This window comes from Vicugna pacos, chromosome 23 (assembly GCF_048564905.1).
Source record: "Vicugna pacos chromosome 23, VicPac4, whole genome shotgun sequence".
Lineage (NCBI taxonomy): Eukaryota > Metazoa > Chordata > Mammalia > Artiodactyla > Camelidae > Vicugna > Vicugna pacos.
The window spans coordinates 34,434,147-34,457,342 of record NC_133009.1 but is presented as its reverse complement, the minus strand read 5'-3'; the positions used below and the strand labels follow the sequence as shown (position 1 = coordinate 34,457,342).

The 23,196-nt window shown below is 38.7% G+C and overlaps 1 protein-coding gene and 1 long non-coding RNA gene across 2 annotated transcripts in view; one reads left to right on the top strand and one right to left on the bottom strand.

Annotated features, from left to right (window-relative positions):
• Positions 1–23,196, top strand: part of KCNT2 (potassium sodium-activated channel subfamily T member 2) — a 173,817-nt gene that overhangs the window by 62,786 nt on the left and 87,835 nt on the right. The window contains exons 10-11 of the mRNA XM_072948260.1: positions 9,315–9,423; positions 22,550–22,699. Coding sequence (XP_072804361.1) covers positions 9,315–9,423; positions 22,550–22,699 — 259 coding nt within the window. The remainder of the gene's footprint in view (positions 1–9,314; positions 9,424–22,549; positions 22,700–23,196) is intronic.
• On the bottom strand, positions 3,454–7,173 carry LOC140688797 (uncharacterized). Its single transcript, XR_012063627.1, has 2 exons — positions 7,080–7,173; positions 3,454–4,976 (listed from the first exon to the last, which is right to left on the bottom strand). It is a non-coding gene; the product is annotated as an uncharacterized lncRNA (long non-coding RNA).

The window sequence follows — 23,196 nt, the reverse complement described above, 5'->3', positions numbered from 1 at the left end:
ATATGAAATAGTGAAAAGAAAAAAAAAATAAACTCCAGTGTTTCCACTTCTGTGGGGGAAACCCAGTGCTTTCCTCCCGTGAGCCGCCTCTACTCCGCACACCCAACGCTGCACTTCTGACAGCTGTGCCCACCAAGTACGTGGGGTTTTTCCCCCGGAACAAAGCAGTTCTCTGCTGCACCAGCTGAGTGTCCTACATTTCAACCAAATTCTGACACTGTCTATTCAAAGATAGAATCAGATCCCACAGGTTAAAGGCTCGGTCCCGTGAGACTCCCCCAGATGAGGAGATAAACTGAGGAGGGTCTGGGGGAGTCCTGAGCACAGGAGCTTCTGTCCCTGTGGAGTTGGGGCGCACCAGCCTCCAAGTGTGGATGTGCTCACCAAGCTGGAAGCTCTCCACGCCGCCTACAGTTGAGATTTTAGGAAGTTTCCTCAGAGAGGCATAACCAGTTCTTAATTCCATTTCCAGCTCCTCTCCCCTCTCTGGAAGATGGGGGTGGAATCGAAAGTTCCGAGCCTCTGATCACGGCTTGGTCTTTCTGGTGCCTGGTGCCCATCCAGGATCCATCCAGTAGTCCACCCAGAGTCACCTCGTTAGGACAAAAGAAACTCCAGGGCTCTCAGCAGTTAGGAATTTAGAAGGGTTTTAGGAGCTCTGTGTCAGGGACTGGGGACAGAGACAAATATTAGAACAAGAGATGGTCCTAGTGATCTTATTACCCAGGAAATTGCACAGGTCTCAGGAGCTCTGTCAGGGATTTATATATATATATACGCACATTTCCCATGATCTCACAAACAGCTTTCAAATATACAAGTAATGTTCCATCATGATGTGGTAAGAAGGAATTCTGGAGGAGAAGGAATGACACAGGAAAAGAGGACCGGAAGTCTAAATACGGATCCCTGGCGGTTTTTCCTGAGTCATTCCATTTTCTTTTAGCAGTGTCATTCAAAACGTGTGTTCTTAGCATGCCACTCCAGAGGTCCTGTTAGGAACTGCTTGGTGTGACAGTATTGACTGAAGTAGTAAAAGGATGCACATGCAGAAATCTAAAAAGGGTGAACACATCAGATAACACCTGTTTACAAAATTACACGGTTTCATGAGGGAGTAATATGCGCTACACCCAAGATTTCAATAAAGGGACATCCACTACAATTTTATTTATTGTAAGAATAGATGTAGAAAGAAGCAAAATGTCGAGCCTCATGAGAATAGATACATGAAACATACGAGATGTGGTGTGTATATGAATTACCCAACTAGAGCTAATTATTATAAGTGATGTTAATGTGAAGAGCAATACACATGAAATAAGCAAGATATGAAATTCCTTGAAGAGGGCTAACAATTTTACTAATACTACTTATGTACATTAAATTATATTTCAGTTTTATCTGGAAATGTGTGCTACTAGTTAGAAGGCGAGTGTGTTGATGGCTGTTTTTACTTTATTTATGGAGTTTATATTTTCAAATCTTTTCCCACAAGGTCCAAATTATCAAGCGTAGTTAATACCATGAAAAATGCGCAAATAGTTATATCTAAGCAGGGAATGTGTTCATTTAACTGTGACAAGGACTTATGTTTGTAAAGATTATAATTATTTATGGAAACTGAAATGTCATTATTATGTGGTAAAGGATACTGTATGTGAATTTATGGATATGTGCAGTTAGCGTATTTTTAACTTTTATAGCCCATAACCAATTCTCACTTAATATTTTAATAAATCAGCTTTCACTGGCACCAAGTGTTCATTTAAACTGTCAAACTTTTCTGTGTAATAAGTCATAGGGACTAAATCTGAATAATTAGCAAATACCCGCTCCCTTTTTGAGAAGGTTAAACTCAGCTTGCAATAAGGAATGAAAAATAAATCAACTTATTAAAACGTGGTAGCTATTTTTTAAATCACCAAGGTGAATGTAATTAGCTGAGGGAAGTTATTTCCAAAAAGTTTTGGAAGTTTATGAAAATAAGAAAAAGGAATTTGCAATACGTCTAAATTACAGATGAGTGATTTTGATGAAGTCAGTCTCTCCTTGGATTGTTTATTCAATATTCTTTGATTTTCAGCTTATTAAGGTTCAGTCTTGTCTAGAAATAAACAAAAATGAAAACAAAAGCTCAACTCTCGCAAAAGAGGGTTTTGTGAACTTGTGTGGCAACAGCCTTAGGATGATTATCCAGTTTAATTTCTAGGGTAAATGATAAGTGCGCCACAGTGCCGATCTGCTCTCTAGAAATCTGTGACTTACCGCTGCAGAGATGAGCAATGTTCCCTTGAACTTTTGCCCCTTGGTCGAATGAAAAATAGTTTAAGAACTGCATTACTGCTGTTGTTATTGTTATGGCCATAGGCACTTACACAATGCTTATTATGTGCAACGACTTCGGTTCTAAAGAACTTCATATAGATTAACTTGGTGAATTTTCATCACAACCTTGTAAGGGAGTCGATTAGTTATCTATGGCTGTGAAACAACCTCACAACTTTGTGCTGTAACCAATAAACACTTGTTATCTCCCAGTTTCTGTGGTTCAGGAGTTTGGGAGTGGCGATAATCAGGGTATTTGGGATGTGGCAGGGAGGGTGTGAGCTGGGACTGCAGTTACCTGAAGGCTTGACTTGGGCTGGGGCATCTGTTTCACGCATGTGGTTGGCAGGGTGGTGCTGGCTGTGGCCAGGAGATCTCAGTTCCTTACCTCTTAGGCTTCTCCTTGGGGCTGCTTGAGGTCCTCATGACGTGGCAGCTGGCTTCGCCCAGACCCCGAGTAATCCAAAAGAGAGCAAGGCAGAAGCCACCCCATCTTCTATGGCATGGCCTTGGCTGCCCCCCTCATCTCCACAGTATCTTACTGGTTACACAGACCAGCCCTATTCTGTGTAGGAGGGAACCACCCAGGATACGAGTACCAGGATATGGAAGGAGGCTAGCAGCTACCCCAGGGAGATTCTATTATGATTCCGTTTTACAGATGAGAAAACTGAGACACAAAGACAATAAGTAAAACGCTGGTGTTGTACTAAGTGGTAGAACTGAGCCTTGAATGCCTGTCCTCTGTTTCCAGAGTGTGTGCTGTTAAGGGATTTGTTGTATCACCGTGAACAGTTCATTTTAATTTTAAATTTTTGATTACTCACAGAGTTGCCCATTTTCGTGTATCTATTGTCCATTTAGTTTGCATGTGCCTTTGTCTATAAAATACATCCCTTTACCCGTATTTTGTACGGAGGTGACTATTTTAGTGAATTATAGATTTTTCAAATTTTGAAATTACTAATATTTTGACTTTTAAAAAATTGCATTTTTTTTCAGTTTGCAAGTTGTTTTGGGTTGTGTTCATGGTGTTTTTACCTGATAGAAGCTTTCTCTCTTTTTTGCACATTTATCAGTGTTTTCTTTATAATTTTTCCCTCTAGACTATCCCAAGATCCATCATTCAATAGTTCAAATCAGTTTATTTTTTCAAAAGTTACTTTCTTTGAGGCAGAATTTTTAGCAACCCCTAGAATTATCCCCTAAGGTCAAAAAGAGTGTATGGACCATGAAGGACTGAAATGCCAAACGTATTATTTTGGGGACTCTGTTGATGTGAACCTCATGGCGAAGAATTGTGCGGGCTGTTGCGTGGAAGGCTGGTGGCGCTGAGGAAGGGTAATCTGTTGTAGGCAAGGACTCAGCAAGTCCAAACACTTGGCTGAATTATCCCGTTAAGTCAACCTCACTTTGCAATAAAAAACTCCTTTTAATTGCATACGCCTCCTGGTAACATTGAAATTTCAATCATCATTTGTATGTCTCTTTACTAAGACTGTTGGATGAATATCTAGTTGATAGTGGCATCTATCTAACTATTTTTCTGCAAGCATGGGCATTCTGGAGGGAAAGGAAAAGATCTGGTTACTCTGGGAGACTGCCAAAAGCCAGGCAGTGGCCAATAATTGCGTCCTAAATAGCTAATAGAAGAGAAGAGTCGAGAGTCTCCTTTGCAGTTGTGTCTTGAGTAACGACATCGTTGAAAACAGCTGTCCTAGACTGTACATGACAACTGTAAATACGGCTTTGGGTTGTCATCTGTGTGGGAGGATAAGGCAAATTGTAGCATCACCTGTCGGTAAGGGAAAGGTGTGAATGCCTGTAAGTGCGTATTTCCACTTATCATCTATTTTTATAAAAGAAAAACTTTACTTATCATGGGACTCTATAGCTTGCTGCATGTTCTTCTGCGTTATTTCAATCTGAGGTTTACAGTTTTGTCAGGCACATTAATAACTGTACCTATTTGTCTCATATGTTACGAGGCGTAGTTTCCCAAAGACTTACATCCTCAAGGACGTGGAATTCAAACTTACGCCTTGTGGCTCCAAATCTAATAATGTTTTAAAATCAAGCACAGGACAACGTTTGCAACATTTTCCTGCTTTACAATGCATTTCTACAGGTGCTTGGATTATATTTTAATCTTCATAGAGTGCTTGGTTCAGAAGGTCTATTTTCCAGCTTAATTGACAACAGTTTCCTGAGATGTAGAGAGGAAAAGATACGTAGTGGCGTGTATACCTGGACCTTAACATCATCCCAGATGATTCCAGTCTTATTTACACTGTTCAAACTTCACAATACCGGCTCAGTCTTCTCTCTCTTTTACTAATTCAACCATCCATTGCTGTTTAAAGCGTCCCCTACGCAGTTAAGAAAAAGAAGAAACGTGCTTTCATCGCGAGTAGCTGAGGCCACTCTGATGCCTCACCGGTCTGGAGTCTTCTCCGCCTCACCTTCCTTTCTTCTGTTCTGCACTCTTTAAACAGCCTGAACTTTATGGTCTGTCATTTCAGCCAAACCTCGTATCAGTACTGCTTTCCTTTGTCTTATTTTTTATGGCCCCTGATTGACAATAACAAACATACAAACAAAATGCTAAACAGGTGGATCCTGTCTTCCTGCTCCTTGGCTGAGCGCTCCTGGGGAAAAAAAAAAAAAATCAAACAGCGGCTCAGACTCATGTCACTGTGAACTCATGGTCCACAGCCCACAGGCCCTTAACAAAGTGGAATTTTTTTCTCTTCAAAACATACTCTTACTCCTGCAGTGACAATGCCAAACCCTAGCCCATCTTCTAATTCTTAGCTTTGGGAAACCAGTGCGTAAACATTTCCTCAAATTTTTGCTGCTGCATTTTCCCAGTGTTACTTCATTTTCACTTACCATTTCCAGATTTTCTCTGTTACAATAGGACTTCCTTACCTCTGTGCTGAATCTCAATGCCTCGTACCTTGTCAGCAACCTTGTGATATTTTTCTCTCCTTAATCTTCCAATCTCTGTTGATTTATTTCCATAAAAATTTAGGTAGCCTCCTACCTCTCTGATTTACTTTTAAGAAAATTACCTCTGTATGCTTTCTTCGTCTTTCAGTTTATTCTTAGTTGACCTTAAAATCATAGTTTAAATATCAGTTTCTTAGGGATGCTTTTTTTATTCCCCCAGGGCAGGAAAGGTACCCCCTTTGCATCTTCTTAGAGCACTGGCATTTATATCCTTCATAAGATTTATCACAGTGTATTTGCTACTAATAAATCTTCCAGGCTCTTTCAAAATCCTTTTGAATCAGTGACTCACACCATTTTAGTCCAGCTGCAGTTTTGGGGTGTGTGTGACCGAAAAGTAACGAAATTGATTTCAAGGTCGGACTTGGCAACATTCCTTCCTGATTCCCTCATTAAATGCTAGGGTTTGGGGGAATGTGGTGGCTGTGATTTTCAGTCATCAGTTTCATTTAGTGGCTGTTTGAACCATTTATCCATCTGGCAGCAAGTAGTAAGCATTAATGTAAGTGCAAGAGAGCGAAAACCCGCTGGAAGATGTCGCTTACTGTAATGGGCACAGCTCATCATTTTTAGACTTGCGTGGCTTATGTGGAGTTCTTTATAGGCAGTTGGAATTTTAGTTAATAAAGAGCTTGGACAAATTAATTTACTTCTCTGCACGTCTCTTTCCCTTTGTGAAACCTGTTTAACACAGCATCTGTCATAGAGCTTTGGTGAGGTTTAATAATACACACACATACATACGTATATGTGTATCATTTAGCATATACGTTGAAATCTTGTTTGGGATTATTACTATAATACTATTAGTGAATATGAAAAGGAATATATGTATGTATATGCATGACTGAAACATTATGCTGGACACCAGAAACTGACAAAACGTTGAAAACTGACTACTTCAATGAAAAAAGGCATAAAAACCCTTAAAAATAGTACTGAGAAGACACTTAGTAACTGGATCATTAACTCTCATGATGTCAGTGACTACCATGAGCTCCTGAGAAAGGAATACTTCCCATCAGGACTTAAATAAATTAGAGTTCTTTTTCAAAAAGTATCAAGACTGCTGTTTTTGCAACACGTTTAAAGGAAAGAGGCTAATGAAATCAAAACTGTTTTGCTCTAGGATACAGGAAACTTGATTTCCCTTTGAGCATTTAATTAGTGTGGCACATTAAAAGAAACATGACAGCATTCAGATAACATAAGGATTCAAGCAATTAGAAAAACGCAAAAATGTGTTTTATACTCAGTATCACTGAAGTGAAATAAATCTGTTTTTAGGATGTTGCCAATCTCAAACTGGGTTGAATTCTGTATATTTAATAAGCATTCTTATATTTAGAGCTTGTGAAACTAAATGACTTTTAAAGCTTTACTGAAACCTATTCTTAGCCGTTGAGTGATTGGTTCACAGTCCAGAATTGGCAGAAGTCTCTGATGTCTGCTCAGGTACATACACACACATGCACGCACGCACACACACACACATTGATTAGTATTTTATTGATTAAAGCAACAGGATCAGAATAAAACTCGATTGTTAGAGTCTATTCTCCTCTAAGAAAAAAGAATCAATTTTCATGGCAATCAACCCATTCATGCTTATAAACAGAGTCTAGTAAGTGAAAGATATGTGTGAGAGATTTAAAAGGCGATTTGTTCAGTCAGTGTATGTAATAAACTCTTTCCCCGTAAAATAAAAACAAATAACATTCAATTTTTTAAAAATTTACCCTGTTTCGTGTTTCTCTCTGAAAGCTTTTTTCAAAGGATATTTGATTTCTGTAAGTCAGAACTCAGGGCTGCATTGGCTCAGTGCTCTGTCTGCTGTTGTTTACTGCTTTCCAAAGAGCCGTTACCTAGCAACCGCATGGCAGAGGCTGCCAGGGCTGCAGACTCGTACAAGAGCTCAGGAAACGCTGCGAGGCGGACTTCAAAAAATATGCTGACTTGTTAAAGAGTAATTAACAAATTACTTTTCCATGAAGTAAAAAGGGCTTGAAAATAGGTTTGATTCATCTCTATCAATTCGTATCTTTAATTAGGATGGCTCATCTTAAAAGCTTTTAAATTAAAAACAACAAAAATAACAATAAAACAGAAACCAAGACTCTCACATAATCCTGCTATTTTAAAAGTCATAGCCTTTGACAACCTGTCTCCCACACTTTAAGATAGTTCCTATTAACAGTGTGAGTCCTGTTCTTAGAATTTTTGTGCTTATCCAACATACGTGCACACGTGAGCTTATATCGCGGAAGTCAGCGTTTCTGTAAAAATGGGATCGTATTTTAATTGTATAACGGAGTCATGTTATATCGTTTGCTACTTAACTTTTTAAATTGTATTATTGGCATTATTTCAAGGGAGTCTATTGAAATGTATCTTTTTAAATTTTTCACAAGGCAGGATTGTGATGATAAATAGTACCTGTTTGGAATTCTGATCAGCACTTTATACTCACTGTCCACTTCCCTCCTCAGAAAACCCCAGGAGGCGAGTACTATTATTCATCACATGTTAAAGATAAGGCAGGTTAGACTTCGAAGAACCAGCACCCTGCCCGTGGCCCGGCTTACTTGACCCTGTGTGCTGATGCTCTAATTGCAGGCAACACAGGAGCTACATCAAAAAAACACCAAAAAAGAGCTAAATCAAAAATAACAAATTTTAAAAGAACGAGAAGAGAATACAAGAGGAAATGCTTCCTTCAACAAGGGAGGGGAGTTAGAAGCCATTAAGGAAGCAGGGGCAGGTTTGATCCTTGCATCGTCAAGACGGGGCTTTTGCCACGTGTGTGTTCTCACCAGCAAGAAGGAAGGCGTTTAGGGAAAGTGTCTGCACCATAGTAATTCCAAAGTTGGATCAAACCTAGGCTGGCAACCGTCTAACTAACAGGGCCGCGGAGATGTGTCATTTCTCCTGGGCATCCATGCTCCCAGCTAACACGGGGGGTGGGGGGTGGACGAGGGAAATGGGGGCCTCTGTTACTGAAGGGAGAGCAGAGAACGAACATGAAGTGATAGTCATTTCAGATGCGGTTCAGAGCTTTTTTGTCCCCTCGAGGACCCAAGTACAAAAGCTTCCCTATACGATAAGAGACTCGTCCATTATCATGAAAAATACTCCAAAGTTGTTTCAATTGCTGCATCCAACTCAAAGCCAGGATATCTGGGCGATGCAGAGTCAGTTCTAGAGGTGGATCTAATGGTCTGGCAACACATTAATAAATGATTCTGCTGCACCCACCCCCATCCCATATGCATGTGCAACAGCAGAGCCAGATAACTGAAATAAGATACTGATTTTTGGATAAAGAAAGGGGGACACAGCAGACACTGGTCCATAGCAGTGGTGAAGTCCTGTGGGACATGAACTGCAGAGACCTTGCAGTAAGTATTTTGATGAGACACCCATTTTAAATTTATTTCAGGATTAATATGCATTGATTGATATTATAGTTATTTTGATTTGTACAAGAACTATTATTTACATTGTGCAGATGTTATCTGTCACGTCTTTTAATAATTACTTTCTAAGTCTTTATGTCGTGTGACTCTGAATTTGAGAAATCAATTATGTGTTTGTTACATCAGCACCACTGTAGTTCATACCGTAGAATTACCAGAACTTAGAATTACTGTACCTCAAACCCACCTACATCTCACCTCCTTGGACAGTTGAGGCGTAGGACAAATAACGTTTGGCCAAAGACTGTCACTTTTCTTAAAGACAGATCTGGGGCTGGAGCCCTTCGCTGTCAGTCACTCACCTCCCAGTCTAGTTCCCTTTCTTATGAAACATTTTTTTCTGGGGATAAAATTGCACATGTGAAAAACATCTCTCAAACAAGTGTGTTTATATGGAAACTTTTGTTAATTTTATTCATTGCTTTATTTTTTATTTTACTTTAAAATATGACTATCCCAAGGTAAATTATTCTAATTTACCTATTTTATTTCAAACAGATCATGTTGTTTGTGAAGAAGAGTTTAAATACGCCATGTTAGCTTTAAACTGTATATGCCCAGCAACATCTACACTTATTACACTACTGGTTCATACCTCTAGAGGGCAGTAAGTATATTTTTTCTTTAAGATAATACATTTTAAATTATAAATAAATAAATATATTATATATATATATAAGTTCAGTTATGTGATTTAGAAATACAGTAAGCCATGGTGTCCAGCTGGAGATGTACCTGTGCTTGTATTTGTGTGAGTTATCTTCATCTGACAGGTGGATGCATGGGTGGATGGATGGATAGCGGGGTAGACGGACAAAAAAAAAAAAAAAAGTCCCGTGATGGGGTCCAAGGCCCCGTGACAGTGATTTGTTATCTTTTCAAACTAGTCTTGAGATAATTTGTTTCACCCTGAATTCTAAGTGTCTAGACCGTGTGTTTGGCCTAGAACTAGGGCATCACTTCTATTTTCAAGATTAATACTTAGCAAATAAAACTTTAAAAAGTGGGATGACGGCAGTCATGAGTATAAGACCTTACAACCTTTTTTTTTTTTCTATTTCTGAGGTAAGTTTTTATCTGAAAGCTGTATGTGCACAAATAAGCTCAAACTTAAAATTTTATAATTGTTAAGAGAGTGATAAAGTAGTTGATAAAATTTGCTAATGTAGTATGAAAGAAATCATTTTTCATATGAATTTCAAGGTATTGGAGGAAATTATATCATCAGTATGTTCTTTCCTATTTGTTTATTTGGATAGAGTTCCATAAAATACAGAGATTGTTTTTGACTTGGATGATCAAGAAAAATATAGTCCGTGAACACAGTCACTGCTCTCATTTAAAGAGACAAATGTTGCACTGCATGTCATTCTTTCCATCTTCCTTACTTGGTGTTTTAGAAAATGTTGATTTTCTAAGTAAATTCCGCTGTGGTGCTTGTGGTGGTGATTATTTAAATTTAGTGAGTTAACTGATAGCTATTTAGGTGAAGTGCCAAGTCAAATAAATCAAGGAAAAGGAGAATTCTTTCCTGGGAGTTAGTACTAGGTGGAAGGAACTGCTAATTGAACAAGAGTGAATGCCCTCTGGTATTTTTAAGGAGATTTTTCTCACTTACCTCTAATTATGTCTCTGCTCTGTTGAGACAGCAAGCATTTCCCAGGAGCAATTTTCTCAAAGTTCTGAATATAAATATTTCTATTTTGTACACTTACAAGCCTTTAAGATCTGCAGTGGAAAGGATGTAACAGGATCATGAATTAAATGATTTTTCTTTGATGGAAAGACTCAGCATTTTGACGGAATGAAGTAAAATACAGAAAACTCTTGACACCAGTTAATTGCACGTTCATAGAACTCACCACAAGGGTTTATTATTTCGTCATGCATCTTTGTCATAGAATCATACAACTTTAGAGCAGAGCGTCTAGTCCAGTTTCCTTGTTGCATGATAAAATGAGGCCCATTGACGCATCACACATCAGTGTTTAAAGACTGATTAAATTTCATTTTCCGACTCCTAGTAAATATTATGTGTTGGCACACAATATTGCCTGCTGGACAAAATGATTTGATGTAAGTTTAGTAAGAATTTCAGTGGCCCTTAAAATAGGACTTTCCTTAATATACTGTAATGAATTTTGCCAAAGTGAAAAAGAAAGTGATGTTGAAGACACCCTTACCGTATAATGAAGGATTTCCTATAAGTAAGGTTGACCTACAAAATTATTTCACAATCAGTTGTCACAATAAATGCTATGGCCCTCCAAAATAACTTTCTTTATAGCAGCTTTATTGAGTTCTGATTCATATACCATATCATTCACTCTTTAAAGGCTACAATTTAATGTTTTTAGTATATTCGTAAAATTGTGCAACTGTCCCTGCTAACTCGTGAATATTTTTCATCACCCCATAAGGAAATTCTCTACCTTTGTACAGGTGCCCACATTTTACCCAAACCCTTTGAACCAGAGGCAACCACTAATCTCCTCTGTCTCTATAGAATTTCCTATTCTGGGCATTGCAAGTTGCATATAAATAGAATCATACAATATGTGCTTTCTGTGGTGGGGACTGGCTTTTTTCACGCAGCAAGATGTTTTTGAGGTTCATCCATATTGTAATATGCATCAGTATTTTATTCCTTTTTACGGCTGAATAATTTTCCATTGTACAGGTATATCTCATTTCATTTTTCTGTCCATCAGCTGATGGATATTTGGGTTGTTTCCAGCCTGGAGAATAGGGCTGGTCTCAATGTTAATGTAAGGATTCTCGTGTGGGCAGGTGCTTTGATGTGTCTGGGTGTGTGTCTGGGAGTGGAGTCGCGGGGGCGTCGGTGGCTCTGTTTAGCCTCTTTTAGGAACTGCCTGAACGTCTTCTGAAGAGGCCGTCGTGTTTCGCGTTCCCATCAGCAGTGTGTCGTGGTTCCATTTCCCTCATGTCGTCAGCAGGACTTGCTAACACCTGTGTTTTCCATCATAACCATCCTCATGGAGGCAAAGTGGTGTCTCACTGTGGTTCTGATTTGCATTTCCCTGATGGCTAATAATGCTGAGCATTGTTCCATGTGTTCACGGTCCATTTTCATATATCATCTTTGAAGAAAAACCCATTCCTCCTTTGCCGGTTTCTGAATCATGTTGTTTGTCTTTGATTATTGAGTTGCAAGAGTTACTACATGTTTTGGATACAAAGACCTTAAACAGATAAATAACATTACTTGAATATAAATAATCACCCAAACAGTTCACTTAATTTAACGTATCTAATACATCTTATTAAGAATATTGTTTAGTGGGGAAGGGTATAGCTCAGTGGTAGAGCGTGTGCTGAGCACGCACAAGGTCCCGGGTTCAACCCCTAGTACCTCCCTTAAAAATAAACAAAGTAAAACCTAATTACCACCCCCCAACATTTTTAAAAAATAAATTAATTTTAAAAAAGTATATTGTTTGACTAAAGTAATTTGTATTGTCTTCTGTATTACGCATTAATTGAAGATCCACTTATTAACAGAACACGTTTGAAATTTTGCCTTTGAGCATCAGTAGAAATTAGACAGCTCAAAGATGCATTGATTTAATAATAAGAGACCAAGTTTGGGAGTTGAATTAAGTAGGATAATGGGGAAAATGTCTAATAGTCTAGGCACTGCCTTATTAAAGGATTATCAAACCACTAATTGAAAACACAGATTAAGGTAATACTCAAATTTCTCCATTTAAAAGGAGAGAGAATAATAAATGGGGATTTTTGACTAAAAATAGTTGACACTCACAAGCTATTGTGACTCAATGAGTTGATACGAAGTGAAAAGAGAAGCTAAGACTTTGAGCGACCAAGCACAGAAATCAATGTAATGCAGCACCTAACATGGTCTAACAATATGTTTTTAAATTAAGTGCTATGTAGGCTGCAAGTATTTAAGGAAAATAATAAATATGAGTTCTGAGACAAATAAGGTAAAGGAAGTAGGAGTTAGTGACAGAAGAAGGTCAGCTCTTTTAGTGGCAGCCCCGCCGTAGGTCTGAGTGCTATTGGAGTCCCTAAGTCCTTACCCCTGGACACCCCCATTCTTTCCTTGGTGCTTGTCTTCCTCTGGCCCCTCTGGACGTGGGGACAAAGATGGAGACCATGGATCAAGGATGAATTGCCTCCCTCTGTTGTTTTATATGGAGAATATTAACTTTTTAAAAAATATATCTTGTGTCAGGGAGGTTAGATCTCAGTGGTAGAGTGTGTGCTCAACACACACGAGATCCTGGGTTCAATCTCCAGTAGTACCTCTCATTTAAATAAGTAAGTAAATAAACGTAATGACCTCCCCCTTCACACAAAAAAAATTAAAAAATATATCTTTTATTTTAGAGTCCCCAAACTAGCTTAGCCAGGACCCTGACTAACGCAGCTCCCAAGGCGCATTGACACCCTTCTGATCTTCATTTTCTCTTCTTCTGGGTTAATATACTTGTTCTGGTTCCAGTCGACCTGTGAGTCAGCTGGATGATGTCAGCGTTAGATGGCTTCAAACAACTGTGCTCCTTGAGTCCCTGAGCGTTTACTCGGTGCTCAGGGTCCCACGGCTCTTCCTCTCACTCCCTCCATTTACATTTGCATGTCCAGTGCTCTTGGTAGTGGTATTTCTGAGTGTTAATTAAACTAGTATTTTGATTTATTTGGCAATCTTCTTAGAAAGATGGATGCAAGTTTCATCTTTGGACAGGTGTTATTGCCGGCTGTCAAATGTGGACCATGATGATTGTGGCAGGGAGATGCCAGATGGTCAGAACCACTGATGGACATTCAGCTCACCTCACGCATCTTGATGGCAGTTCACCTTTATCCACGTTTAATTTTTTTTTCTTTTCCTTTCCGTTAGCTTTCATGGAAATACTTATTTCATTTTTAGTCCCATCCAAGAGGTAATAGCTTTGGTCTCAGTGGTAATCAATGGGAAGGAGAGGGAGAGCTGATGAGAACAATATTGCAAAGTTAAAATTTACAGAACCTGGACCCAGATTAGACATGGATGTCGAAAGAGCAAGAAGAGTCTCTTCACACACTGAGGCTGGATGGGAGAGAACCAGAAAGCATGTGGTTTGGCAGAATGAAGGGGTTTGACGTGGGGTCTGTTTGCTTTCAGATGCTGGGAATCCCTGCGACTCCCGGTTCCTGAGGAGGGATGCGTGGCACCCAGGGAGGTGGACGCAGAAATGGAGGGCATTTGGGAGAAATGACAATTCCAGGCTTTTCCTTGGGAAATTATTCCTTTTAGGAAACGGTTGGAAGAAGAGGACAGCAAAAATAGTGGCACCTAGCAGAACAAGAAGGAGCAAGGGTATCTAAAAAGAACTGGAGAGTTAGCAATATAGATGGTTTAAGATGGAGACAGAACAAACAATTAGTACATCTCTGGGAAATTCTGAGAAAATGATTCTGGACAGTGGAGACTTTCTCATGTTGAGATAATCTGAACAAATAAGGAGATGATAAGAAAGTGAAGCCCAGTGGAAGGCTGCCACCTTATTAGGTTTGCCCAGAAAGATAAGAAAGAAAAATAATGAAAGCTCTGTTGCACAGATAATAGTCCTGCCAGTTCCACAGAAGCCCGCTTCTTTGATCACGGCAATTAAGAAAGGTCGTTGAGATAAACTTGGTCCTTTCTCCGCGTCTCCCATGACAAACACACACGCGCACAGGCGCACACACACAAACGACTTAAAAGATTGGAGTTCTGAATGGGGATAATCACAAGAAAAGGAAACAGACCTCTGAAAGTTACTCTTATTTTTCTTTTTGTGGGAGTTAACATGTACTAAAAATCTCCCCAGAAAAACATTTTACTAGATGTGTCCAAAATCTGTTTGATTACCTGAGAAATGTTTTTCCTCAGCACACCTATTAAAAGATCGTTGTAGAACATTATTCTATGAAATGTAGCTTGAGAGATACAGATACTGATCAGTCTGACAGTCCTCTGCTTGAGAAGCCTTTAAGTGCTCATCTTTCATTATCAAATTAGATTTAAGTATGTCCGTTTTATTTATTTAAGGCCCTCTATGCTCTAGTCCTAATTTATTTTTCATATCCTGATTTCTCATGATTCTCTTATATGTATCGTGTTCCCTAAATAATACGATCCTAAATATATTTTGTGGTTTCCGCCTTGTACATCTTTTTTTTTTTTTTTATGTTATTCCTTCTGCTTGGAATTTATTTCCTCTGCCTTCCTGGAGGGTTTTGTTAAGTCAAAAATTCTATCTCCTTAGGCATATTTTTAATTTTTTCCAATTTAGCATGACTTTTCCTTTCTATCAACACACATAAAATTTTATGATATTCCGCCAGAGCGTGTATTATAGTCCTTTTATGTTTCCCTGCTTAATAGGCTGTAATTTCACGCAAGGTAGAGAGCATGCCTCACTCATCCTCGTACCTTCTGTAGTGTCTTCACGGCAAGGATGCTCAGTAAACAGCAGTGAAATAAATGAAGTGAAGGAGACACTGAAGATGATTCATTGAGGCCCCGGTTCAAAGCGGTTTGTGAACCACGTGGCTTTACCTGCTCTTCCTCATGAGACTCCCTGGAAGTGATAATGAATAAATCAAAGTCATAAGCCTTCATCAGTGAAAAAGAAGAGATTTCAGTGAACTTCTAGAAGATGGGCAGTGGATAGAGAATTGATGACCCTCCCGTCCCAGAGCATGTTTAGAGGGTGATGCAGCAGGACCCCATCCCAGCCCCGGGGAGGCTCTGGGGTGCAAGGTTCCCAGGAAAGGAGGATGCGCTTTAATTGAATTTCTGTTTGCAGGACAAGTTACCCCTGTTTCATCCACCACAGTGCCATCTCCCTGCCATTTGGTTTAGTCAGACCTTTACCACTGGGAAAAATCAGATTTTTCGTAAATGAATTAGTCGGAACTCTAAGCTAGTAGATTGTTTGGGGATAGGGTCCAACTGTCGTATTCTGGCATTTAGAGACCGCAGACTAAGTAGTCTGAACCCTGCTTGCTTAGTGTCAGATGTAACCTGCCCTTGGCAAGTCAGATTCACAGACAAAGGAATCAATGTAACATCCCAGTGTATCGTACTCGGAACTTAGAAGGACGGCTCTCGTCATTTGCTGACTGGCCGCTTGCGGGGTGAAATGAGGGGGAGAAATCCAGCCGGAAGGAGGGCGGTTCTTCTGTTTGCCCTGGAGCTGCTTTGGGTTTATAGGGAGTGTTGAAACTTGCACTCACTAGTAAACAGTTTTCTTTTAAACCAAAAGACCATAACATTTGAAAAAAAGAGTCAAATATGCCTTTTGGAAGCAAGGAGAGTCTCAGTAAATGGGAACAGAAAACCCATTAAAAAGAAATTCAAATGTATATTTGAAAAGCAGAGAAGTATAAATAATAGTTCAGAAGAATACTGACGGATTATGAAAGGGTGATGATACGTGTTCAAAGGAAAACAGGTGCTGAAGAGGTTTTTCTTATTTGTAGAGTTTTATGTTTTTAGAATATTTAACTTAAATTTCTATTAATTACAATTCTGAAGGATCTGACTTTCTCTTCAGTAATAAGAAACAAAGCCAAAATAAATAAATACACAAATCCAGGATAGCTAAAAAATCACTGTAGTTATTACTCTCAGGAAGATACAGAAAGGAGATATGGTGGAGAAATAGAAAGTAAAGAAGACCTTTTGAAATGAACAGAGTGCTGAAATTAAAGTTCAGAAAAACCTTGAAAGATAGTATCATAAAATCTTGAGGGTTTCAAATTAAAAAAAGAGAGAGACTATGAAGGAAAAGCATTCACAGGACAGGAGATCAATCCGAAAGAGACAGTGTCTGATTTATTGGAAGTTCCAGAAGAGATGGAGAGAGTAGAAAGTAAGAAAATGATAACCGAAGAAGGGAGATTCACATCTTTTAATTGACAGAGTCTCTTGCTCTTGAAGTGCTAATGAATGAAAACGATCCACACCTAGAGGCGTAGTATTGCCAAATTATGGAGCAGTAATGATGGAGAGAAAATTCTTTAAACTTGTAGGAAGGTAGAGACATTCCAGCATTGATTAGGAGTGTTCATTGAACTAGTTTATAAGCAGATACACCGAGTAATACGATCACTCACAGAACAAGAAAGTTTGCCTCTGTTTGGGGTGAACGTGCGTGAGCCGTTCCCGTTGCCACACCACACAGCTCCCCCCGTGGGCAGTGCCACCTCTGAACATCCAGGAGCCAGAAGCCTCTGCAGCCATGTGCCTCAGTGGTGTGGCGGCCCCTTGCCTGCCTGTTCCCTCATTTAGCTCACTTCCAACCTGAACTCCTGCCTTTGTGTCTGATCGATGGAACCCAGGTCACATGTTTGTACCATGTGATAAAACCAAGGATTCCTAAAAGCTGTGGTCAAGATATGAAATGTCAGGCATTGTGTCTCAACAAGAGACTGGACTAGATTAAAAGTAACATATACAATACTATGGGGCAAAGGAAGTATCTGTTTTCTCTCCCAACTGGAAAAAGAGGCAATCATAAACTCCAAGAAAATAAAAAGGAAGCCATAATAAATCAAATTAAAAGGGCCATAATCAATAGGTGGTCAGTATGTAAAGAAATTTTTCTTTGATATTCTCTCTTGAATTGCTGAGGAAACTACAGAGAAGTTTATATAATTATAGCATTCTACTTAACTCTTAAGTGAACTGTGTTGCAATGATCATAATAATATAATCACTGCACACAGGTTCTCCATACTTTTTTTCCAGTTTTATTATAATAACACTGTATAAGTTTAAGATGTACAGAGTTCTCTACTTTTATCTGAAGCCATTGACTTATTTACAGCCAGTGAGCAATATGCAAATATTTACAATTTCAACAATGTAAAAAGATGAGCAAATGATACTTGTAAAAGTGGGGAGAAGATGTGGAAGGGAAGAGGGTAGCTAACATCCTCCGCTCTTACAGAATGAAAAATGAGGAGACCAGGTCTCTGATCACTGCCACTTTATGTGAGCAGCCCTGTGGGGAATCTGCTGTGAGACCATCTTTTCTCTCATACCTCCGAGAAGGTGGTCAACAGAAAATGCCTACAATGATTTAGTAATAAAATTTGGTAACATATTTTTTATTAAGAGATACCTCAAAACTCTTCAAAATAAGCCCAGCTTTGGGGACTTTTTTTTGGTCAAAATATCAATTACGAATGAAGTCACATGCTAAAAATAACACTGAGTAGAGTTAAAATATTGCTTTGGTTTGGCCATTCACTCATTCATCCGTATGTCTATCTATTATTAATAGATATCTGTATCTATTATGATATCTATTATTAACAGGTATCTATATGTCTTATTATAGATGATAATGACATGCAAAGTGCGAGGCACTCTTAGGAGTTTGAGAAATGCAAAGACGAATACATTCTGACCACAAAGACTAGTATTCAGTGCAGGACAGGGCACAGCATAAACATGGCTTATGTATGGATTTGGTGTGTGTTCTGAGGTTCCCCTAGTAGATTTACTGTATGAATGCAGTTTGTTTTAGCTATGGTAAATATGCTGAATAAATCAAATGACAACATGGGCAGACAGTTAAGAAACTTCTTAGTGGACTGACTTAATAATGGGAATTAAAGAGCTGAGAATGCAGTGTCATTATGAGAGATGAATTTATTTTTCACCTGACAGTTTAAAAGTAGATGAAAAGAACTTTACAGAATTTTAGAATCTATGTGTGTGATAATTAGGCAGCTTCTTGAATTAAGTGAGCACTTCAGAAAGCCACTTTGGAGTTTTTGAAGAGCAAACGTTCAGGGTAGTGAGTTTTGGCCGCTTTCAGTCCAGGCAGCCTTTCCAATTTAACGGCTGAGCTCTACTTCGTTTCTTCTTGAAATCTCTTTCAAAAGAGTGTTCATTGTGTATGTTCACTGTTAACAAAGCTTGAAAGCTCTATAGCATTTTTCTATTCTCTCCGCTTTCACAATAATTTTTCTTATCCTGAGAACGGCAAACAGCTTTCCGGTTCCATCTAGTGGCACAGAATTGGTCATCATCCTCTGCGCTGTTCTAATCTTAGGACTCAAGGTTTTCTTCTGGCGTCTGATGGAAGAAAAGCTGGGGAAGCTCCGCTCTCCGAGAGGAGAAATGCATGAACCTCTTCCTGGTGGACAGAGGCGTCTTAATCTTGTGTTTTATTGCTTCTTCCCCCTAGAGTTCTTGACGCCTTTCTTTCTAGATAAGATAATCGTACTTGTGTGTCAGATCGATCTGCAGACCAGCAAGAGTAAATGCTCCTCCAAAGCTGGCTGTTTCTTTTGTAACCTCACCTGTTGTGGAGGCTTCTTTGTGCTCCAGTTTGCCCTCTTCTCCCCATCAGTTGCAATTCTATGTTCAGTGACACGGGCTTCGGTTGGTCAGAATCATTTCTTTTGCTTACGGTGTTAACTGTAGAGTCCTGACATTGATAGTAAAGGCAAATTGGAATACTGCTTAAATATCTTAATTTTATTTTACTTCTTTTTTAATTGATTGTATTTTAGTCAGTTTACAGTGTTGTGTCAATTTCTGATGTACAGCATCATGTTTCAGTCGCGCATATACATACATAGGTTCATTTTTATATCCTTTTTCATTATAAGTTATTACAAGATACTGAACATAGTTCCCTGTGCTGTACAGTATACACTTGGTTATCTATTTTATTTAGTAGTCAGTATCTGCAAATCTTGAACTCCCAATTTATCCCCTCCCATTCCCTTCTCCCTGTTAACCATAAGGTTGTTTTCTGTGTCTGTGAGTCTACTTCTGTTTTGTAAATAAGTTCGTTTGGTTTTTTTTAGGTCCCGCATATAAGTGATATTATATGGCACTTTTTTTTCTCTTTCTGGCTTACCTCACTTAGAATGACATCTCCAGGTCCATCCATGTTGCTGCAAATGGCATTTTGTTTAAATGTCTTAATTTTTAAATAAGCTGAAAGTTTGAGACTGCTATGAATTAATAGAACTCATGTGTGTTTTCAGAGAGGTTCCTGTGAAGACTCTAAATAGCTATCTGAACCAAGCTGACATTGAGCTGGTGAACTGCTAGACTATGGAATTAAATAAAACATGTTGATTTGAATTAGATTTAAACTTTTGGGTCACTTGTTTTAGACTTTTAAAATCGGCTTTCAATCTAATATAATGAGGTAATAAATATATTTTCTTACCTTCTTTAAAATAAAACATCAATAAGGAAGTATTATGCCATTTAACTCTGCAAGTATAAACATACTCGTGGAGAGTAAGATGTGTCTGCAGGAAGTGGGACCTGGCATTTCATTCTCCAGTGAGACATCTATGTATGCAGTTTTCTGTGATTACTGAACGTGAGGGAAAATGTATTACAGACGGCAGAACCTTCATTCCCACATTTGGGTTTCCAGCAGTACAAGGATGGATTAAGAAGATCTGAGCTGTCTCTCTGCTGTCCCATCTAAGGGCGTTGGCTACAAGGTGGGGAAACCCAAGAAGCCAGACACGATAGGGCTGTAAGGTGGACTGCTGGGAAACGGGTGAGGCAGAGTGGAAGGGAGTTTCTTGCTTAGCAGTGATGATATACAGAGGACTGCCCCTCCCACCCGCACACAAGCGTTTTCACATGTCCCTACGAGACTCCTGCACAGGGGCCACCGGTGACCAGAGTCACGTCAGAGCCGCAACATCATGGGGAGAATTAGCCTGAGCTGGGAAAATCAGAGTTTCAAATTAGATGGGACTGGGCTTTTAAATAACTGAACATGATTTGAAAGAAATGGGATCTTCCTAAGATGCTATTACTGGACAGGAATGGGAGGGAGATTTGACAGAGCGTGGCTGAAGGCTACAAGGTCTTGAAGAGTTTGTCATGGAAGTTGTAATTTACTTTACCATTTTTTTTCTCGTTTTCTCATAAACAATTCACTATGACCTCTCCCTACGCTCTTTTTCTTTTTTCCAAATAATTTTCTCACTAAGACCGTTGTTGAGGGTTTAAAAGCAGAGAATAGCAGGCACAACCTTCTTTTCCTTCCAGGCTGACCGCTGAAGTTTCTCTAAGGCTCTCAGGACTGCGGTGTTGGATGCATGGATTTTACAGCAAGACCCTTGTTCAGGGCAAATCGAGATCTCAGAAAGAGTCAAGTATTTTTTGGTTCTGTACTTCCTTTATTTTCTTAATAGAATATTTTATTTCCATATTCCTTGTCTTATTTTCTTTGTTTTTCCACTAACACCTTTACAAACAGCTGGGGTTGGCAATTATTTTGAAAATAACGGTGGACATAAACCCGTCTAGGAAGAATTTATTACTATTCATTAGTCAGTATGGGAGAGCGGCCTCAGAAGGGTAGGGACTAGGCTAGCGGCTATTTTACAGGTCGGGGTGTTTCTCGAGGGTAACGGTAAGTAAATTCGCAAGCCAACTGTTTTCCCTAACTGTTTACTTGATTAGTGTAAACACATGTTAAATCTTTATTAAATGGCTTTTCATAATTTTCACCAAGCTTTCCTTCTTTGCTTTTTGTCCTTAATACCATCTGTGTTTTTACTGCTGCTGAGATTAAATTCATTTCATACCCATTTATGATTGCGGAACTCAGTGGGGTTTTTTCTGCCTAGCTCTAATAGCAGATTCATCATGGGGAAAGTAATTGGTGAGACCTAAAAGATGACTCCGGTGAAGGAGAAAGGAATTATGTAATTAGAAAAGCGGAACATTTAGTAATTGAGCATGAAGAACATTGTTAGATTATTCTTTGTTCATTTAACAAAACATTTATTAAGCACTCACTCCATGTCAGAACAGATGTCAGGTCTCGGAGATACAGTGGTCAGCAGGGCGTGCTCCCTTTCCTCGTGGGGTTTGTTTCACAAGGACGAACCTAGAATGTGCATTTCTAGAACTTACGGAGTTCGTAGGCTTTTTACTCAGCCGAAGTCAATAGGATGTATTGTGCAGAGTGGGAAAAATCATTATTGTATAGTCACAGTAAATTTGTCCATGAGTTGAATTTTTAATATATTTCCAAGGCCATGAAGAGAGTATCCTAGAAAAAAAGAAACTGCACTTTCTAGAGTTAATTTATATTCTTTTTAAAAATTACTCCTGTGGATCTCTTTTGGAGATCCTTATTTTTATCACAAAGAAGTATCTTTTCTTAACTGCTATACAGGTGGGAGAAAGCCATTGCTGTGACACAGACAGAAATTGATTGTTTTCTATGACAAAAATTGATAAGCTGAGATGTATATATTTATAATTTTAAATATCAAGTCAGTTGCATGCAGGAGTCAAGCAGGCATTGTAAGTGAGATGAAGTGGAACATATTATCGAGACTATAAGACACGTGCCCACCGTGCAGGTTGTGCGTGGCATGATGTACATAAACAAAGACTAAAAAATCAAAAGCTGTATCTCACTGGTTCATGGTCACTGTAAATGCTTTTATCGCTTGGATTGTGAAAACCTACTTTTAAAGAACTTGCTGTCTCTAAAGCTTATGTATTGTGTTAGTTTCAAACATTTTGCAGTAACTCTTTGCGTTTGTACGTAATGCCATCATGTTGAGCACCACGCAGAGACTTCTTTGCACTGGCTTGCCCATTCTTATAGTTGGAAAACTCCAGGTTGTGGGTGACGGCAGCTCCCGTTTAACCACATTCACTGTTTCTGTGTGTGTGTGTGTATGTGTGTGTGCTTTTGCTGCAGAGAAGGCCAGCAGTCACCAGAGCAGTGGCAGAAGACGTACGGCAGATGCTCTGGGAACGAGGTGTACCACATCGTTCTGGAGGAAAGTACATTCTTTGCTGAATATGAAGGGAAGAGCTTTACGTATGCTTCTTTCCACGCACACAAAAAGTACGTTTCTGCTTACAAAGTGGAATTAAAATATGGATCAGTACTGCCTTGTAAACACAGTTTTCATAATATAACCCATACTGGAGCTCATGAGTTGCAAGTATTCTTGGATTTTTGACGTTTGAATTCTGGCCTTTTGAGTCTTTACAAGTTAAGCTTATTGGGTGTAAAGTATAATTTAGTAGGAATATTGACTTTAGTGTCTTTTAAATTATCTTTAAAAATATTTTAATCCTTTAAAATTCACAAGTACATGAAAATGAATCTTCTTTATAGATCTAAATTTTAAAGTATTGATTAAAAATTTAAACAAAGTAACATTTATAAAAATAAACTTTTTAAAAAACTTGCTTTGGCCAGAAAAATAAATTAAAAAAAGAATGATAGTACCTTCCAATTCAAACAGAATATTATTTTTTTTTATTTTTGGGATAAATTATTTACTTAAGAAATAAAAAGTACGTTTATCATAAAGATAATATATATTATTACTAATA